The sequence below is a fragment of the Pelophylax lessonae genome (assembly GCF_965119305.1).
Source record: "Pelophylax lessonae genome assembly, chromosome: 3".
NCBI classification, from domain to species: domain Eukaryota; kingdom Metazoa; phylum Chordata; class Amphibia; order Anura; family Ranidae; genus Pelophylax; species Pelophylax lessonae.
Window position 1 is genome coordinate 147740582 of NC_138770.1, and position 18976 is coordinate 147759557.

At 45.7% G+C, this 18976-nt stretch overlaps 1 protein-coding gene across 2 annotated transcripts in view; it reads right to left on the reverse strand.

The window, feature by feature from the left end:
• ASAP2 (ArfGAP with SH3 domain, ankyrin repeat and PH domain 2) overlaps window positions 1–18976 on the reverse strand; it is a 460853-nt gene that overhangs the window by 12973 nt on the left and 428904 nt on the right. Inside the window, exons 24-26 of one of the 2 annotated variants that reach the window (XM_082252497.1) lie at window positions 18698–18860; window positions 9622–9683; window positions 8100–8194 (exon numbers count right to left, since the gene is read on the reverse strand). In XM_082252497.1, coding sequence (XP_082108623.1) covers window positions 8100–8194; window positions 9622–9683; window positions 18698–18860 — 320 coding nt within the window. Of the gene's footprint in view, window positions 1–8099; window positions 8195–9621; window positions 9684–18665; window positions 18861–18976 lie in introns of those variants that run through there. The other variant, XM_082252496.1, reaches the window with a different exon arrangement.

Consider the following 18976-nt stretch of genomic DNA (forward strand, 5'->3'; position numbering starts at 1 on the left):
CCCGAGGCCCCCTCGAGGGAAACAGGTGGGGGAATATGTGTGGCAGGGTCCATAATAACTCCAGTTACTTCCTGGATGATATAATTCAAAAGTAAAGAAAAAACTTTTTTTTTTTTTTTTTTTTTTGACCCTCAGTGCCACAAAAAAACCCCTTAGTGTTACCTGCTAGGGATCCCTATCGATCGAGAGAGAGAGAGATAGACCCCCAGGCTCACCACTTGATGTTCAGAGTTAAACTGCAACAGCTTACAGCGCTGTCTTAGACAAACAGGAAGTCTTTTGGCTGGCTGCCCAGGAAGAAGGGAGGCGGCTCCGCCCCTCTGCACGCCTTCCGGCGCCTCCCCCAAGCTCCACGAGGTGTAGAATCACCTCAAACATGGCCGCCCCCATGCTGGAGACACGAGGCTACGCCAAAATGGCGGCTCGTGCGATCCAGCAAAAAAAATGGCGGCGGCCTGTGCTGACTAGCGGTGTGCTGCAGGCACACAACACTCTCTCTGCATGGGGATATGGCGTGGTTGGCGGTACCGGCCCTGGCGGACCGCATGGCCGTTAGGGAGGCCTGCTAATAGCTGGAGATCTGATTTGGAAGGCAGTCTACATGTCCATGGCTTCTGACTGGTAGGTAGCTTATACTTAACCCATAAGATTCCCAGAATGCCACAGATTACATCTTTAAAACATGTATACAATAGATTGTTAGCTCCCAAACCAAGCCTCCTGGCTTTTTGCACACATAAAATCACACTCAAAGTAGGAGGATTTGTGACATGTTTATAGGATAGAAAGAACTCTTTCTTACCATACAGAGAGGGGCCCGCGTTCACCACAAAACCCGTCAGGGAAAAAGGGGGAACATACTACTCACCATACCGGAACCAGGCGGGCACCAACTCCTGACAGTACCCCTCTCCACCGGAGCGGGAGGGCTGTCGACCGATACGGACGCCGTGACTCATGGTCTTTGGCGTTTCAGCGAGACGTTTAACTCGCGGGTTCAGTCCTTTTAATGGGACTTTGTCGCGGCCGACCCAGCGCGGAGCTATGGCCTGCACGCGCTCGTAGGCTGAACTGGGGTGACCACCGGATCTCGACATCCAGCCCGTCGCCCAGTTCAGCTTTCTTGCTTGAAGATCTCACAGGAACACTGGAGAAAAAAAGCTGTCTAAAAATCCTTTTAGAAAAAAATTCTTGCCAGGACCTAAGATCCCAGCAAGGTATCTAGGTCCTTACTCCTAACTAGACAGAAAATAACTGATTTGCTGAGGCAGAGAGAGAGAGGATATACCCTCTGGGACTGCCCCTAGGGTGTGGCCAGAGCTTTTTAATTTCCTGTCTAGTCCTGCTCCTGCGGAGGTAACATAACCCGAAGGTGGTGTATCACCGAGGACTACGTCTGTCGATGAGCGCTAGAGAAAAGGATTTTATGGTAAGACAAAAATCCCGTTTTCTTTTTCGTTCATTGACTGACACAGCTCCAGAATCTTCTTGACCACTGGGACGTCCCAAAGCAGTGTCAAACATGAGGGGTGGGAAAAACACAGCAGAAAAAATTCCCAAAAGGCTAAACTTAGCCAACCAGGTAACAAAGAGCTCAACCAGGAACAACTGGAGCTCACCTGAAAAATACACCCTCAAAGAGGACTAGTCCTCTCAACAGCAGCCTGCAAAACCTTGCGGCCAAAGGTAGCATCCGCAGACGCCAACATATCCACTTTGTAAAATTTTGTGAAAGTGTGCACAGACGACCAAGTAGCCGCCTTGCAAACCTGCACCACTGATGCCTGACGACAGAAGGCCCAAGAGGCACTAAGCACCCCTCGTAACAGGGAAAGAAGGATCCTGACCCTTAATGGAATATGCCTGATTCATCTGGAAACGGTCGCAGCAGATGCGGCCAGCCCTTTACGAGGTCCATCCGTGAGGACATATAGTGAGTCTGATTTCCGAATCGACTCAGTCGCTGCCAGGTACACCCCGATTGCCCGAGGTGTTTAGGCTTAGGACACAAGGACGGCAACACAATGTCTTCATTTAAAAGGAAACCAGAAACGACCTTAGGAAGGAACGACTGGCAGGGAAGAAGCACCACTTTGTCTCTGAATCACCATATAAGGTGAATGACAAGACAAGGCAGCCAACTCCGACACTGCGTGCAGAAGTAATAGCCACCAAGAAGGCTACCTTCTGTGTCAAAGTAAGCAGATGAAGCTCACGAGTATCTTCAAAAGGTGGTTTCTGAAGAACCGACAGCACCAAATTGAGGTCCCATGGAGGCAACGCAGACCTCACCGGGGGAGCAAGGTGGCGGACCCCCTGAACGAAGGTGTGAACTAAGGAATGAGTAGCCAAAAGGTGTTGAAAGAAAATTACCAAGGCTGAAACATGGCAATGTACACCTTCAAAACTCGATGAAAAATCTTCTTAGAAGTAGATTTTCTAGCTTTTAACAGCATGGGAATCGCCGATTCCCGACACCCCTCTTATCCTTCAGCACCTGGCTTTTAATAGCCAAGCCGGTAAAGCCAGCGACTGTAAAGCAGGATGGAAGATCGGCCCTTGAGCCTGAAGATCTTCTCTGTGAGGGAGTCTCCAAGGGACATCGGTGACCAGCCGTACCAGATCTGAGTACCAAGCTCGGCGAGGCCAGTCTGGGGCCACTAGGATGAACAGAATCCTTTCTGCCCCGATACTTTGCAGAAGTCTTGGCATAAGTTTTAGACAGGGTAAATGGGTATATTAGATGGTACTGGCCCCAGGGGGCCACCAGAGCGTCTATGGCATCGGCCAGAGGATCCCAAGACCTTTCTAAGAACCTCAGTACCTTCCTGTTGATACAAGAGGCCAACAGGCCCACATCGGGAGTTCCTCACCGGAGGCACAGTTGATGAAACACCACCAGGTGAAGAGACCATTCTTCCTGGTCCAACGCCTGCTGACTGAGGTAATCTGCCTGCCAATTTTCCACTCCTGGAATATGCACAGCAGAGAGGGCTGGAACATTCCGCCCACCTTAGAATGCCGTCTACTTCCTGAGCCGCTAGGACACTTTTTGTGCCTCCTTGGTGATTGAAATATGCCACAGCCGTGGCATTGTCTAAATAAATCCTTACTGGGCGCCCCTGCAGACGATCTGTCCAATGGGCCAGGCAAAGCCTGATCACCCGAATTTCCAGGCTATTGATCGGCAGTCTGGACTCCTCCAGAGTCCAAACCCTCTGAGCACAATCCGTGCCCAAGACACCACCCCACCCAGACAGGCTGGCATCCATGGTGACCATCGTCCAGTATAGGGGAAGAAAGGATTTACCCTGTCGAGGAGCCAGAGAGCGAAGCCAACCGATCAGGGACCCTCTCGTACCCTGGCTCAACAGGATCATATTGTCTAGGTGGGTTCTTGTTCAATTTGGCAAGAATCTCCCTTTGCAGAGGTCTCATGTGGAACTGTGCAAACAAAACCACCTCGAAGGTGGAGATCATCAGACCCAGCACTTGCATACAAGTCCTGAGAGTCGACTGCCTGTTGGACAACAGGAGCCGAATCGCATCCTGCAACTTCTGGGATTTTTTTCCGCCTGAAGAAACACCCGGGCTAAGGTGGAGACCAGGGTCAGGCCCAGGTAGTCCAGCTTGGTGGACAGAACCAGAGTAGATTTCTGGAAATTCAGTTTCCATCCGAACTCTTGCAAGGTTTGCACAGTAATGTCCAGGTTGCCAGTCAAGGCAGTCGGAGATTCTGCTCGTAGAAGGAGATCATCCAGGTACCCTAATACCGCAACTCTCCAGGTACCCAGTACAGCAATCCACCGATGCTGCAGCAACGCTAACACCAGGGCCAAAACTTTTGTAAACACCCAAGGAGCGGAGGCTAGACCAAAAAGGTAATGCCACAAATTGATAATGCTCCACGCCCATAGCAAAGTGAAGAAAACGCTAATGCCCAACATATATTGGAATTATAAGGTAAGCTTCCTTGATATCGATAGAGGCCAGAAGATCCCCTTGATGAAGGGATGACACTACCATGCAAATGGACTCCATCCGAAATTTTTGTACCCACACAAAGCAGTTTAAGGCCTTGAGGTCCAGGACTGAACGAACTTTGCCTTCCTTCCTGGGAACAGTAAATAGGTTTGAATAAAACCTCTGAAAGCGTTCAGATTCTGGAACCGTTACAATGACCCCTTGTAAGAGGAAATCTTCCACCGCCCTGAGGAGACTTCGCAGGCGATCTGGGGACAAACGCAGGTTGGAAGTAAAGAACCTGCGGGGGCGAAGACCGAAACTCTTGTAACCGGACTGAATCAGTTTGTGGACCCACCTGTCTTGAATCAAGGAGGTCCACGGGACCGGAAAGAAGCAAAGACGTCCCCCAGCCCCAGATATGGGTGAGGGCGCCTGTTCAGGCAGAAGAGGGCTTGACCTCGGGTCTGGAGAGACCTGCTCTCGGCTTACCAGACCAGGGTCTCTTCGAACCTCTTGAGGGGGTTTGAACGGATTTTGATCCCTTGTCCCGAGATCCTTTCTTATCGGCTCACAAGCGGCCTTTTCGTTCCTTAGGATCACTAGGCAGGAAAAATCTTAACCACACCTATGGGGTAGTTCCTGCAGGCATACACCCACTCACTCTGCTATAGGATTCAGTTTTGTTGCAAGCAGTGTTTATAAGGAAAAACCCCATCCAACTCAGAAAAAGAGGGGCAAGTCAAAAATCCAGTTTTCTCTACCGTTCATTGACAGACGCAGCTCCATATTCTTCTTGACCATTGGGATGTACCAAAGCAGTATTTGCATAAGGGGTGGGGAAGCAAAGCAGAAAAGAACATAATACCCCAAAGGCTAAACTTAGCTAACCAGTGAACATGGAGCTCAACTAGGAACAACTGGAGCTCACCTAGAAAACATACAACCTTTAAAGAGAATATTTTCTCTTTTAAACAGCAGCCTGCAAAACCTTGCGGCCAAAAGAAGCACCTGAAGATGCCAACACATCTACTTTGTAGAATTTTGTTAACGTGTGCACAGACGACCAAGTTGTCGACTTGCACACTTGCATTACTGATGCCTGATGGCAAAAAGCCCAAGAGGCACTCAGCGCCCTAGTAGAATGCGCCTTCACAGGGAAAGGTGGAACCTTATCCTTCAACGAATAAGCCTGTATCCCCGTCTGCCTGATCCATCTGGATATGGTCAAGGCAGACGCAGCCAATCCCTTTCGAGGTCCTTCTGTGAGGACAAAAAGGGACTCTGATTTCCTGAAAGATTCAGTAGCAGCAAAGGTAAACCCTAATTGCCCGAACCACATCCAAAGAATGCAAGGCAATTTCCTTGGGATGTTTGGGCTTAGGACAGAGTGAAGGCATCACAATGTCTTCATTCAAATGGAAATCAGAAATCACCTTAGGAAGAAATGTCTGATTCGGTTGAAGTACCACCTTATCTCTGTGGACCACCAGATAAGGTGAACAGCAGGATAGCGCCGCCAATTCAGATACTCGGCGAGCAGAGGTAATAGCCACCAAAAAGGCTACCTTCTGTGACAGTGCAAGCAGAGGAATCTCCCTAATGTTCTCAAATAGAGGTTTTTGAAGAACAGACAGTGCCAAGTTGAGTTCCCATGGAGGTAAAGGGGATCGTCACGGAGAAGCCATATGGTGAACCCCTTGAATAAAAGTGCGAATCAAAGCATGCATAGCTAAAGGGCGTTGGAAAAACACAGCCAGAGCTGACACTGGGCCTTTTAAAGTACCCAAGGCCAACTGTTGTTCAACCCCTCTTTGGAGAAAGGTCAAAATCCTAGCCATCCATCTAAAAAAGGCGAGGATGCACCTTGACCGATTCACACCATGAGATGTACGATTTCCATGTACGATGATAGATCTCCTGGAGGTTGATTCCTACACTGTTAAAGGCTAGAAAATCTCTGAGTCCGAAAGACTCCTGTCCTTCAATACCTGGCTTTCAACAGCTACGCCCTTAAAGCCAGCGACTGTAAAGCAGGATGGAAGATCGGCCCTTGAGACAGCAGATCTTCCCTGAGAGGAAGTTTCCAAGGAGCATCGGCGACCAACCTTACCAGATCTGCGTACCAAGACCGGGGAAGCCAGTCTGGGGCCATCAGAATCCCTTCCACCTCTATTCTGCGTAGAAGCCTTGGCAGAAGTTTCAGCGGGGGGAACGCATAGATCAGCCGATACTGACCCCAAGGAGCCACCAGTACGTCTGTGGCGTCGGCCAGAGCATCCTGAGACCTGGCTACAAACCTCTGTACCTTCTTGTTGAGTCGAGAGGCTAACAGGTCGATGTTGGGTGTCCCCCACCGGACACACAGCAGGTGAAACACCTCTGGGTGCAGGGACTATTCCCCCTGATTCAACACCTGACGACTCAGGTAATTCGCCTGCCAGTTCTCCACTCCTGGGATATGCATGGCGGAATATGCCCATTTCAGGATCTCGGCCACCTCCCAGACCACCAAGACACTCTTGGTGCCCCCTTGATGATTGACGTAAGGCACGCCGTGGCATTGTCCGATTGAATCTGAGCCAAACCATGAGCACAAATAGTGAGTCTGATTTCCTAAAAAAGCTCCATAGCTACCAGGTACACCCTAATCGCCTGGACCCCATCCAAGGCATGCAAAGCCATTTCCTTCAGATGATTTGCCCTGGGACACAGGGAAGGCAACCCAATGTCTTCATTCAAATGAAATTTAGAGACAACCTTTGGAAGGAATGACAGACAGGGGCGAAGAACCACCTTATCTCTGTGAACCACCAAGTAAAGTGAGCAACAGGATAACGCCGCCAATTCCGACACCCTGCGTGCAGAGGTGATAGCCACCATAAACGCCACTGGATGATTGGGACCTGGAGAGCCCCGCAGCCTTTAAGAGGGGATCAGGTGGAGAAATGTGCTCCAAGGACTCCATGAGTTAAATAGGGGGACCCCACAAAAAAGGTGTAAAAAAACACTGCTGAGGGACACCCCCACTGCTCTGGCAGCACAACCTAGTCGCCAGTAACAGAGTACCTAATGGATACTCAGCAGAGAGGGAGAGGACCCCACCAGACTCACCACCCAGCAGAAACAGGCACCTGCAGCCACCAGGATAATCTGCACTCCACGTGCGGCAATCAGGAAGTGAAAGGATCCAGGAATCAGCACCAAGGGCTGAGGAGGGGCTCCCACCCCCAAAAAAGCCGCCCAGAGGGCTCCACTGTCATGGCTGCTGCCATTTTCAATGGCAAACAACAGCAAAATGGCCGCTGGACTACACAAACACGGCCGCCATGCATTGACCACACAGGCTACAAGAAAATGGCGGCACCACGAGGCTCCCAAGGACCCAGGAGGGATCCCTAGGCCTCAGAAAATAGCACAGGCAGGAAGGGGAGGCCGTGTCAGGAGCACCCACCAGGTACAGGCCCCCCCCCCCCCAGCCAATCGCCCGGTCACCGGCAGCCAATCCTTCTGCCCTAATGGCCAGGCACAGCTCCCTGCCTCCACCCCAGAAGGAGGACCAGGCCATCCCACAGCCCCAGCATAAGTGAAAGGGGGCGGGAGGCAGATGGGGGGGGCAAGATGCCCGCAGGGACCACCAGACCGATGAGGAGATAAGGGGAGGAGGGGGACCTGGGGGTCCGAACGTCCCATGGAGGGGCCCACGTCCACCCAGAAACCCTCAAGGGGGAGAGGGGGGACAGTTACTTAACATACCAGGAAGCAAGCGGACACCGCTCCAGGCAGAACCTCCTCTCCATCGAAATGGGGGGGCTGTTGGCCAGGAGGACCGCTGCAACTCGACCCGAGACCCGGTCATATGCGACCTCGCAAGGCATTTAACTCGCACGCCAGCCAGACTTTTTTTCTGCCTGGTGTCCTACTCCTGTAGGGGGCAGTATAACCCAATAGTTAAGAAGATCAGGAGCTGTGTCCGTGAATGAACGAAAAATAAATACTAATTATAATTTGTAAACAACAAATGTCAGAAATAGGCCTGGTCCTTAAGTGGTTAGTAACTGTCATTCCTAACAACCGAAATAGGATTACCTGCTTTTGTTTTATGGGCTGCATATTGGGACAGTATAAAAACTCACCAGCTGAGACTTCCTGGGCATTGGAGCGGGAGGTTGCAAGGGTAATGTAGCACCTGGTTTAGGTCCTGGGGGCGGAGAAGGGGCATCATCTCCAGCTGTTAAATAGACCAATATCAAATCAATAGATTTTTATAATAAAATCTATACTATATTTTAAACATCTATATACCTATATACATACATACATACATACATACATATCCGCTTGCCGACTGCGCACAGTATATTTACTGCGGCAGTCGGCCCCGGCCAGGCAGAGTGACGTAGGTCTACGTCGCTCGCCTGTCACTCCTTCCAGAGCCAATAGCGGGCGGGCGCGCGCCCGCCGAGGCGCGCGCCCGCCTCGGCTCGTTCACGGAGGAGTGCGGGAGTGTGACTGGCGGACCCGATGTCCGCCGGTCACACTACGATCGCCGGTACAGCGGGAGAAAGACAGAGCGGCTTATGTAAACAAGCCGCCTGTCAGTTCTCCCTGTGTAAAAGTGAAGATCAAACAGTTCTACTATGTAGAACTGTTGATCTTTGTTTTTACACTAGTAGACCTGTCCCTGCACAGTTAGAATCACGCCCCTAGGACACACTTAACCCCTCCCTGTCCAATACTGTTAACCCCTTCCCTGCCAGTGTCATTTTTACAGTAACAGTGCATATATATAGCACTGATTACTGCAGTAATGTCACTGGTACCCCCAAAAGTGTCAAAAATGTCAGTCAAGGGTCCGATCTGTCCGCCGCAATGTCGCAGTACCGCAAAAAAAATCGCAGATCGCCGCCATTACTCGTTAAAAAAAAAACACCAAAAATGACAAAAATCTTTCCCTTTGTTAGTAAACGCGATAACTTTTGCGCAAACCAATCAAAATACGCTTTTTGCGATTTTTTTTACCAAACATAGGTAGCGTAAAACAAATTGGCCGAAAATTTTAAAAAATTTTGATTTTTACATTTTTTTTTGGGGGAATTTCATATAAAAAAAAGTGAAAAATATTGTTGTTTTTGCAAAAATTACGCTCTTTTTTTGTTTATAGCGCGTGATCAAAAAAATCGCACAGGTGATCAAATACCACCAAAAGAAAGCTCTGTTTGTGGGAAAAAAAGGACGTGAAATTCGTTTAGGTACAGCGTCGCACGACCGCGCGATTGTCCGTTAAAGTCACGCAGTAAAAAAATCGCAAAATAACCCCTGGTCTTTTAGCAGGAAAATCCTCCGGTGGTAAAGTGGATATACACACCCACACACATATATATATATATATATATATATATATATATATATATATATATACATACCCACATACAGTATATTGTAAATATAACCTAATATGGTAGGTAAATATGATTATATAAACTATGACCTGTTTGAGAACTAAACCTGCTACTTAGAACAGCCAGTTCTAACCAATCTATTGCTGACCCCTCAGACACATTAACAGGGAAAAAGGCTACAATTGTGTTAATCATCAGAGGGCGCTGTCCTTCCAGTGTCAGCCCTGTGCAGATAGAAGTAAAAATGGAAACTCACCAGTAGGTGGTAAGGCAGAGGATGCCACAGGCTGAGTCTTGCTTAATGGAGCAGGTTTCTCTCTGGAAATAGAAAAAAATTACCAAACATAAATAATGCAAACACATTTTAGATTTTAACCACTTGCCGACTGCCTAACGCCGATCTACGTCGGCAGTCAGCCCCTCACAGGCAAAGTGACGTAGGGCTACGTCACTAGCTTGTGAGGGTCTAGGGAGCGAGCGCACGCCCCCGGAGGCGCGCTCCCGCGTGGTCACGGACCCCCCCGCGCGTGTGACCAGCGGACCCGATGTCTGCTGGTCACTCGGCGATCGGCGGAGGAGAGGGAGAAAGGCAGGCAGCTTGTGTAAACAAGCGACCTGTCATTCTCCTCGGTGTAAAGACACTGATCACACGGATCTACTATGTAGATCCGTTGATCAGTGTCCTTACAGCTCAAGCCACAGCCAATCACAGTAGAAAGCACGCCCCTAGGGACACACACAGCCCCTCCCTCCCAAATAAAGTTAACCCCTTCACTACCAGTGTATTTTTACAGTAACAGTGCATATGTATAGCACTGATTACTGTAGAAATGTCACTGGTAACCCCAAAAGTGTCAAAAATGTCAGTCAAGGGTCCGATCTGTCCGCCCCAATGTCGCAGTACCTCAAAAAAAAAAATTGCAGATCGCCGCCATTACGCGTTAAAAAAAAAACAACAAAAATGACAAAAATCTTTCCCTTTGTTAGTAAACGCGATAACTTTTGCGCAAACCAATCAAAATACGCTTTTTGTGTTTTTTTTTACCAAACATAGGTAGCATAAAACAAATTGGCCAAAAATGTTAAAAAATTTTGATTTTTACATTTTTTTGGGGGGGAATTTCATATAAAAAAATGTGAAAAATATTGCTATTTTTGGAAAATTTACGCTCTTTTTTTGTTTATAGCGCGTGATCAAAAAATCGCACAGGTGATCAAATACCACCAAAAGAAAGCTCTGTTTGTGGGAAAAAAAGGACGCCAAATTTGTTTAGGTACAGCGTCGCACGACCGCGCAATTGTCCGTTAAAGCCACGCAGTGCCGAATGGCAAAATACCCCCTGGTCGGAATGGGGGTAAAATCTTCCGGGGCTTAAGTGGTTAAAGGCACACAACTGTAAATTAGAAAAACTGTATAAAAGTGCAGGAATGGTCAAGCACCGGCTTACTTTCCTTAAAATTGAATCAAAACAAAATAACTGTATAAAATATAGAATTCCTACAAGTATACTAGTCTCCTAACAATCATCCAAGAGCCAAAAAAACATGGTCCATGCCAGCTATAATCTTTGATGGTTGAACGGTAGGTAGGAGGCACTGCTTAGCTCCAAAAGTGTGTGCTTGGGTTTGGGGTCTTCCCTGAGAGTTTAAAGGCACTCATATCTTTTGGTGCCTGATCCTTATCAGTATAGCTTGGTTTATTGCTGTGGATGTATAGGAATCTTATCACATGAATTAATGTCTACATACTGAAACAGAAGCTGGTTTTACCAACACACTGCATTAAAACACAGAAATACAGACAGCCGAAAAAGACTAAGTCGTCCTACCAAGTCTGTCCCCCTTTTTTTTTTGTATTCTGGGTGTTTTTATTTTTTTTATCTTTTTGCTTGAGCACAGACTTACAGTATCTCACAAAAGTGAGTGCATCCCTCACATTTTTGTAAATATTTTCTTATATATCTTTTCCTGTGACAACACTGAAGAAATGATACTTTGCTACAATGTAAAGTGGTGCGTGAACAACTTGTATAACAGTGTAAATTTGCTGTCCCATCAAAATAAGTGAACACACAGCTATTAATGTCTAAACCGCTGGCAAAAAAAGTGAGTACACCCCTAAGTGCAAATGTCCAAATTGGGCCCAAAGTGTCAATATTTTGTTTGACCACCATTATTTTCCAGCACTGTCGTAACCCTCTTGGGCATGGAGTTCACCAGAGCTTCACAGGTTGACACTGGAGTCCTCTTCCACTCCTCCATGATGACATCACGGAGCTGGTGGATATGAGAGACTTTGTGATCCTCCACCTTCCGTTTGAGGATGCCCCACAGATGCTCAATAGGGTTAAGGTCAGGAGACATGCTTGGCCAGTCCATCACCTTTACCCTCAGCTTCTTTAGCAAGGCAGTGGTCATTTTGGAGGTGTGTTTTGGGTCATAATGTTGGAATTCTGAACATCGGCCCAGTCTCTGAAGTGAGGGGGATCTTGCTCTGCTTCAGTATGTCACAGTACATGTTGGCATTCATGGTTCCCTCAATGAACTGTAGCTCCCCAGTGTTGACAGTACTCCTGCAGCCCCAGACCATGACACTCCCACCACCATGCTTGACTGTAGGCAAGACACTTGTCTTTGTGCTCCTCACCTGGTTGCCGCCACACACGCTTGACACCATCTGATCCAAATACGTTTATCTAGGTCTCATCAGACCACAAACACGCTTGACACCATCTGATCCAAATAACTTTATCTTGGTCTCATCAGACCACAGGACATGGTTCCAGGAATGGTCCTTAGTCTGCTTATCTTGAGGAAACTGGTTGCAGGCTTTCTCGTGCATCATTTTTAGAAAAGGCTTTCTTCTGGGGACAACAGCCATGCAGACCAATTTGATGCAGCATGCAGAGTATGGTCTGAGCACTGACAGGCTGACACCCCCCCCCCCCACCCCTTCAACCTCATCAGCAATTCTGACAGCACTCATACGTCTATTTCCCAAAGACAACATCTGGATAGGACGCTGAGCACATGCACTCAACTTCTTTGGTCGACCATGGCGAGGCCTGTTCTGAGTGGAACCTGTCCTGTTAAACCGCTGTATGGTCTTGGCCACCATGCTGCAGCTCAGTTTCAGGGTCTTGGCAATATTCTTATAGCCTAGGCCATATTTATGTAGAGCAACAATTCTTTTTTCAGATCCTCAGAGAGTTCTTTGCCATGAGGTATATAATAGAAAATATAATAGAAAAATAGTGCAGCGCAATCCTAGTGGTAAAATTATAAAATCATGCAGAGTCCCAGTGTTAATAGGTGTCCATATAAACAGATAAAAGTCTCCAGTGTAAAGTGGTCCTAGGGCAATTCCATAAGGTGCTTGTCTCCACGAGTGCTCATGCAATCCCACCACCTGTTCACACTGCCGCTCACCTTAACAAAGAGACCCTACAGGGTCAACCAGCATTTCATCTCAAAATCAAAGCATCCTCACACTTTCTTCCTTAAGCGTAGTAAATGATTACACCTCCGATGCACTGTCGGCTCCTCAAACAATGTTACCAATATGTGTAGGAGACAAGAAAAAACGATCTAATGCTCTCTGTATGCAATCAAGCACTCTTTAATCCATATAAGAAAACAACTCACATTTTTGAAGAAAATAACAGCGCATATCTGCAGAGTTTGCAAGCAGGCGTGCATCAGGTCCACCAACCCGGAAGAGTGAGAGGCGGCCGCGGGTCACGTGACATCCCTCGTACGCGTTACGTCCGTGAAAATAAGCGGGACTTCTTCAGCAAGGGTCACGTACCATACTGCGGACCCGTCTTTTATGACAATATGATCTGCCCACCTCCTGTCTTCAATTAACTAATCAGTATGATTCCAAATGGAAACAGGAAACAGGAAGTGATGTACACAGGAAGTGATGTACACAGGAAGTGATGTACACAGGAAGTGATGTACACAGGAAGTGATGTACACTAAGGGCAGGAAGTAAACACTGCATGACCCTTAAGCCAGGACCAGCCTGTATTCTTATATGCAGTGTGTACGGGCAATTTAAAAACTTTCCACAAGAACCAGCTTGGGGAAATACATTAAATACAATTTAATAAATATACTATGCCCAAATTTAAAATAATACATCTTCCCATAATCCAAAGGATTCAATGGGTGGTAATCGTCATTGTGACTCCGGCTAAATCTCAACTCTCCACTAGATGGCGTATCTGAGCATTGCCTAATCATAAATGTGAACAATAAGTGACATATACACAATAATGCACATAAAATTATTAAAATTACAAAATATAAACCGCAATGTGAATACTATAAAGGACAAAGAACAAAGCAATAAATACATTCCCTATAAAATATAAAATATAAGAATATGGGAACATTAAAAAGGCAAAAAATATCTCATCGGTCAGAAATAAAACAGTTGAGATCAAACTCAACATTGAGTCCTAATGGCGTTAAAACTTTACATTCAAAAATCCAATAAGACTCCCGTTGACTCAACTGTCTAATAAAATTCCCACCTCTCCAGTGTGGGTGGACTCTCTCTATTCCCCAGAATTGCAACCCACTGGGATTTTTTTGATGGAATTTTTTAAAATGTCTTGAGACACTATGCGTTTCTAAACCTTTACGGATATTAGTGATATGTTCGCCCACTCTGACGTGTAAAGCACGAGAGGTACGTCCTATGTACTGAAGGCGGCATTCACACTGTAACATGTACACCACCCCTTGCGTTTTACAGGTGATCAGATTTTTGATGTTATATGATTTATTAGTAGCAGTAGCTACAAATTCTTTTCGTTTCTTTAGGTTCTTCTTGCAGCTCTTACAGGTAGCACATTTCCCACATGTATAGGTGCCAGAAAGAAAAGAAAAAATATGATTCTCCCTGATACGAGGTGGGTCAACAACCCCAGGCGCGATTTTATCTCGCAGTGAAGGGGCCTTCCGGTAGATAAACTTAGGGAATTCTGTCAGATGGGGTCCTAGAATTTTGTCCTCTTTAAGGATAGGCCAATACTTTTTAACAATACGTTCTACTTTTTTGTAGTGTATATTGTAATCAAAAATTATTCTGTAACCTGGATCCACTGGATTAATTTTGTCTCCATTCAGGAGAGTATCGCGGTTACTCCTTCCCACATCCTCCAATTCTTTTCTAATGGGGTCCTTTTTGTATCCTTTCTCAAGAAAACGCTTTTCCAAAACCTTTGATTGTACTTGATAGTCACTATCCGAAGCGCAATTGCGTCTTAATCTAGTGAATTGTCCCCTTGGAATGTTGCAAAGCCACATCTGGTGGTGACAACTATCCAAGGGGATAAATGCATTCCTATCAGTAGGTTTGAAAAAATTCCTTGTTCTCAAGGCACCTTCGTGTTTATAAATCTCAAGATCGAGAAAGGCAATCTTTTCCTTCTCCAAATTCCATGTTAAAGTGATATTTTTGGTGTTACTATTCAACCTATCCATAAATGTTTGCAGATCTGCCATGTCTCCTTCCCATACCATAAAAATATCATCAATATAACGTCTGTAACAAATAAGTTCCTGTGGTAGGGTGCCAAATACAGCCTCTTCCTCCCAGTGGGCCATGAAAAGATTGGCCACACTGGGAGCAAACTTGGCCCCCATCGCTACTCCCCTTGTTTGGAGGTAGTAGCGATGGTCGTACCAGAAATAATTCCTGTTTAAACAGAAGTTCAAACTTCTGTATAGGAATCTTTTGTGTTTATTAATCAGAGTTGAAGTGGCTAGGGACCATTTGACTGCTGCTAAAGCATCCTCATGTCCAATGATAGTGTATAAAGACCCAACGTCTGCTGTAATTAATACACTATCATTGGAACACGGCAAATCATTCAGGAGTTGGATCATATGCTTAGTGTCTCTCAGAAAGGATCTTGTTTCCCTCACAACTGGCTGTAGATAGTAATCAATATACTGGCCCAATCTTGAAGAAATGGAGTCTATTCCATTCACGATTGGGCGGCCAGGGGGGTTATCTGTACTTTTATGAATCTTAGGGAGACAATAGATAATTGGTCTTCTACAAAAAAGGGGATTAAGATACGAAGCCTCTTTATGACTCAATACCCCTTTTCTTTCTCCTTTTGTCACTAGAGAGTGCAATTCATCCTTAAACTCCAACATGGGATCATGGGGCAGGATCTGATAAGTGCTCCTGTCACCCAGGAGTCTCAGCATTTCCCCTCTGTAATAGGTTCCACTAAGGACTACCAAACCTCCTCCCATATTCTTATATTTTATATTTTATAGGGAATGTATTTATTGCTTTGTTCTTTGTCCTTTATAGTATTCACATTGTGGTTTATATTTTGTAATTTTAATAATTTTATGTGCATTATTGTGTATATGTCACTTATTGTTCACATTTATGATTAGGCAATGCTCAGATACGCCATCTAGTGGAGAGTTGAGATTTAGCCGGAGTCACAATGACGATTACCACCCATTGAATCCTTTGGATTATGGGAAGATGTATTATTTTAAATTTGGGCATAGTATATTTATTAAATTGTATTTAATGTATTTCCCCAAGCTGGTTCTTGTGGAAAGTTTTTAAATTGCCCGTACACACTGCATATAAGAATACAGGCTGGTCCTGGCTTAAGGGTCATGCAGTGTTTACTTCCTGCCCTTAGTTTACATCACTTCCTGTGTACATCACTTCCTGTGTACATCACTTCCTGTGTACATCACTTCCTGTTTCCTGTTTCCATTTGGAATCATACTGATTAGTTAATTGAAGACAGGAGGTGGGCAGATCATATTGTCATAAAAGACGGGTCCGCAGTATGGTACGTGACCCTTGCTGAAGAAGTCCCGCTTATTTTCACGGACGTAACGCGTACGAGGGATGTCACGTGACCCGCGGCCGCCTCTCACTCTTCCGGGTTGGTGGACCTGATGCACGCCTGCTTGCAAACTCTGCAGATATGCGCTGTTATTTTCTTCAAAAATGTGAGTTGTTTTCTTATATGGATTAAAGAGTGCTTGATTGCATACAGAGAGCATTAGATCGTTTTTTCTTGTCTCCTACACATATTGGTAACATTGTTTGAGGAGCCGACAGTGCATCGGAGGTGTAATCATTTACTACACTTAAGGAAGAAAGTGTGAGGATGCTTTGATTTTGAGATGAAATGCTGGTTGACCCTGTAGGGTCTCTTTGTTAAGGTGAGCGGCAGTGTGAACAGGTGGTGGGATTGCATGAGCACTCGTGGAGACAAGCACCTTATGGAATTGCCCTAGGACCACTTTACACTGGAGACTTTTATCTGTTTATATGGACACCTATTAACACTGGGACTCTGCATGATTTTATAATTTTACCACTAGGATTGCGCTGCACTATTTTTCTATTATGTATTCAGAAGGTGTTTTGGAGATATTGCCCTTGAGTGCTTAGCTGCTGGTCCATTTATTAGTGGTGTGTACAAGAGTCCAGCGCTGAATATTTCTTTTTATTTGATTCTCTTTGCCATGAGGTGCCATGTTGAACTTCCAGTGACCAGTATGAGAGAGTGAGAGCGATCACACCAAATTTAAAACACCTGCTCCCCATTCACACCTGAGACCTTGTAACACTAACAAGTCACATGACACCGGGGAGGGAAAATGGCTAACTGGGCCCAATTTGGACATTTGCATTTAGGGATGTACTCACTTTTGTTACCAGCAGTTTAGACATTAATGGCTGTGTGTTGAGTTATTTTGAGGGGACAGCAAATTGACACTGTTAGAGCCCATTCACACTAGCGCGACTTGTGAGGCAACTTGTGTTGCCCCAGGTAGCTTGACATAACAAAAGCAATGTTAATCAATCAGTGCCGTCTTAATTGGCACTACTGAAGTTGCTCCGACTTCAGAAAAGGGTCCTGTACTACTTTGAGGCGACCTGTGATTCGACTGTCCCATATACTTCAATGGGAGTCGCCTCCTTATCTTAATTGACACGACTTGTTATTAGACTTTCCAGGAAGAAGAAAGAGATTAGCCAGGCATTCCCCACAGACAAAGTCGCCTGTCTCTTCAAAGTAGTGCACAAGTCTCTTCACAAGTCTCTTCACAAGTCTCTTCACAAGTCTCTTCACAAGTCTCTTCACAAGTCTCTTCACAAGTCTCTTCACAAGTCTCTTCAAGTCACGGGGCGACTTTCTGGTCGTGGTAGCGTCAACCGGCTCTTATACAAGCTCTACACTCATTACTTTACATTGTAGCAAAGTGTAATTTCTTCAGTGTTATCACATGAAGAGATATAAGAAAATATTTACAAAAATGTGAGGGGTGTACTCACTTTTGTTAGATACTGTATGTTCATCACTTTGTTAGTTGACTCGCCAACAGAAGTGGGTTCTGCATTCCCGTAGACTTGTATGCAACTTGGGATGCAAAACCCACTTAAAACAAACCAAAGCCTACACAAAACCTAATCTCCGCTGAAGGTCCGTTCCAAGTTTAGATGCTCCTAAGTAATGTAAACAGTAGGATAAAGAATGCAATGGAAGTGTGCATCTATTGACATACATTGTATAAGCAAGCACCCACATGACCTTGTAAGTCTGGATGACAAGTCAAACTGATGGATCTGTCTGATTTGGTAGTAAGTACATACATAATCAACATGCAGATGCCTAATGCTAGGTATAAGTGCCCATGTATGTTGGTATGCCATAAGCTTTAGTTTGGGTTACAGGCAGAAGAGGCTCTATGAAATCATGTATTTATTGTGAACTAAGCTCCACAGTCAATGTTGTGCTCATGATGGCTGTATCTAGCATCTTCTCCCACACCAGTTCTGAGAGAGCATATACACCAGCCTTTCTCAGCCCTTTCAACATAGAGGAACTCTTGATAAAACTTTCTGGTCTCAAGGAACCCCTACTAAACATTACTACATATACAACTCGTAATACATTAGTGTGATAGTCAGTGGGAAGAATGCTCCTTACACTTGTGATCATTGGAATGAATTACCCCCTATAGATAGCTAAAAGGATCAATGATGTCATTGCTCAAGGAACCCATTAGCAACCTCTGGAGGAACCCTGGTTGAAAAACCCTGCTATACACAATAGGTATTAGATATATAGAAATATCTAAAGGTTCTTTTTTCCAGTGTTCCAAGACAGTATGGAAATAAAGAAAAAAAGGAATTGTGTTTCTGGTTGCCATGAACAATGAGAAAGGTTTATTTTTTCTCAGAAACACTGCCCATAAGTGAGACCTTTTACATGGTGTGCACATCTGTTATCAATGGCACCCACTCATCTCCATCGACTTACCCTGGAACTGGCCTTTTCTGTGCCAGTCTGTTGGGAGGCTGTGGTGGGACTGGAGGGGGAACTGGTTTGTTCTGTGGAACAGGAGGGGGATGGCTCGGTTTGGAGTGCTGGCTCAGTGCTTCAATGACGCTGGCTGTTTTTGCTACAGGAGGTGGAGGAGGATCTGAAATAAAAGCAGATTAATAAAAACCCAATAAATAGACAGCACTAGTGTTATATACTTACACACACACGGTGGACATTCTGTAACCAACACACTATGGTATGTATGCACAGTAC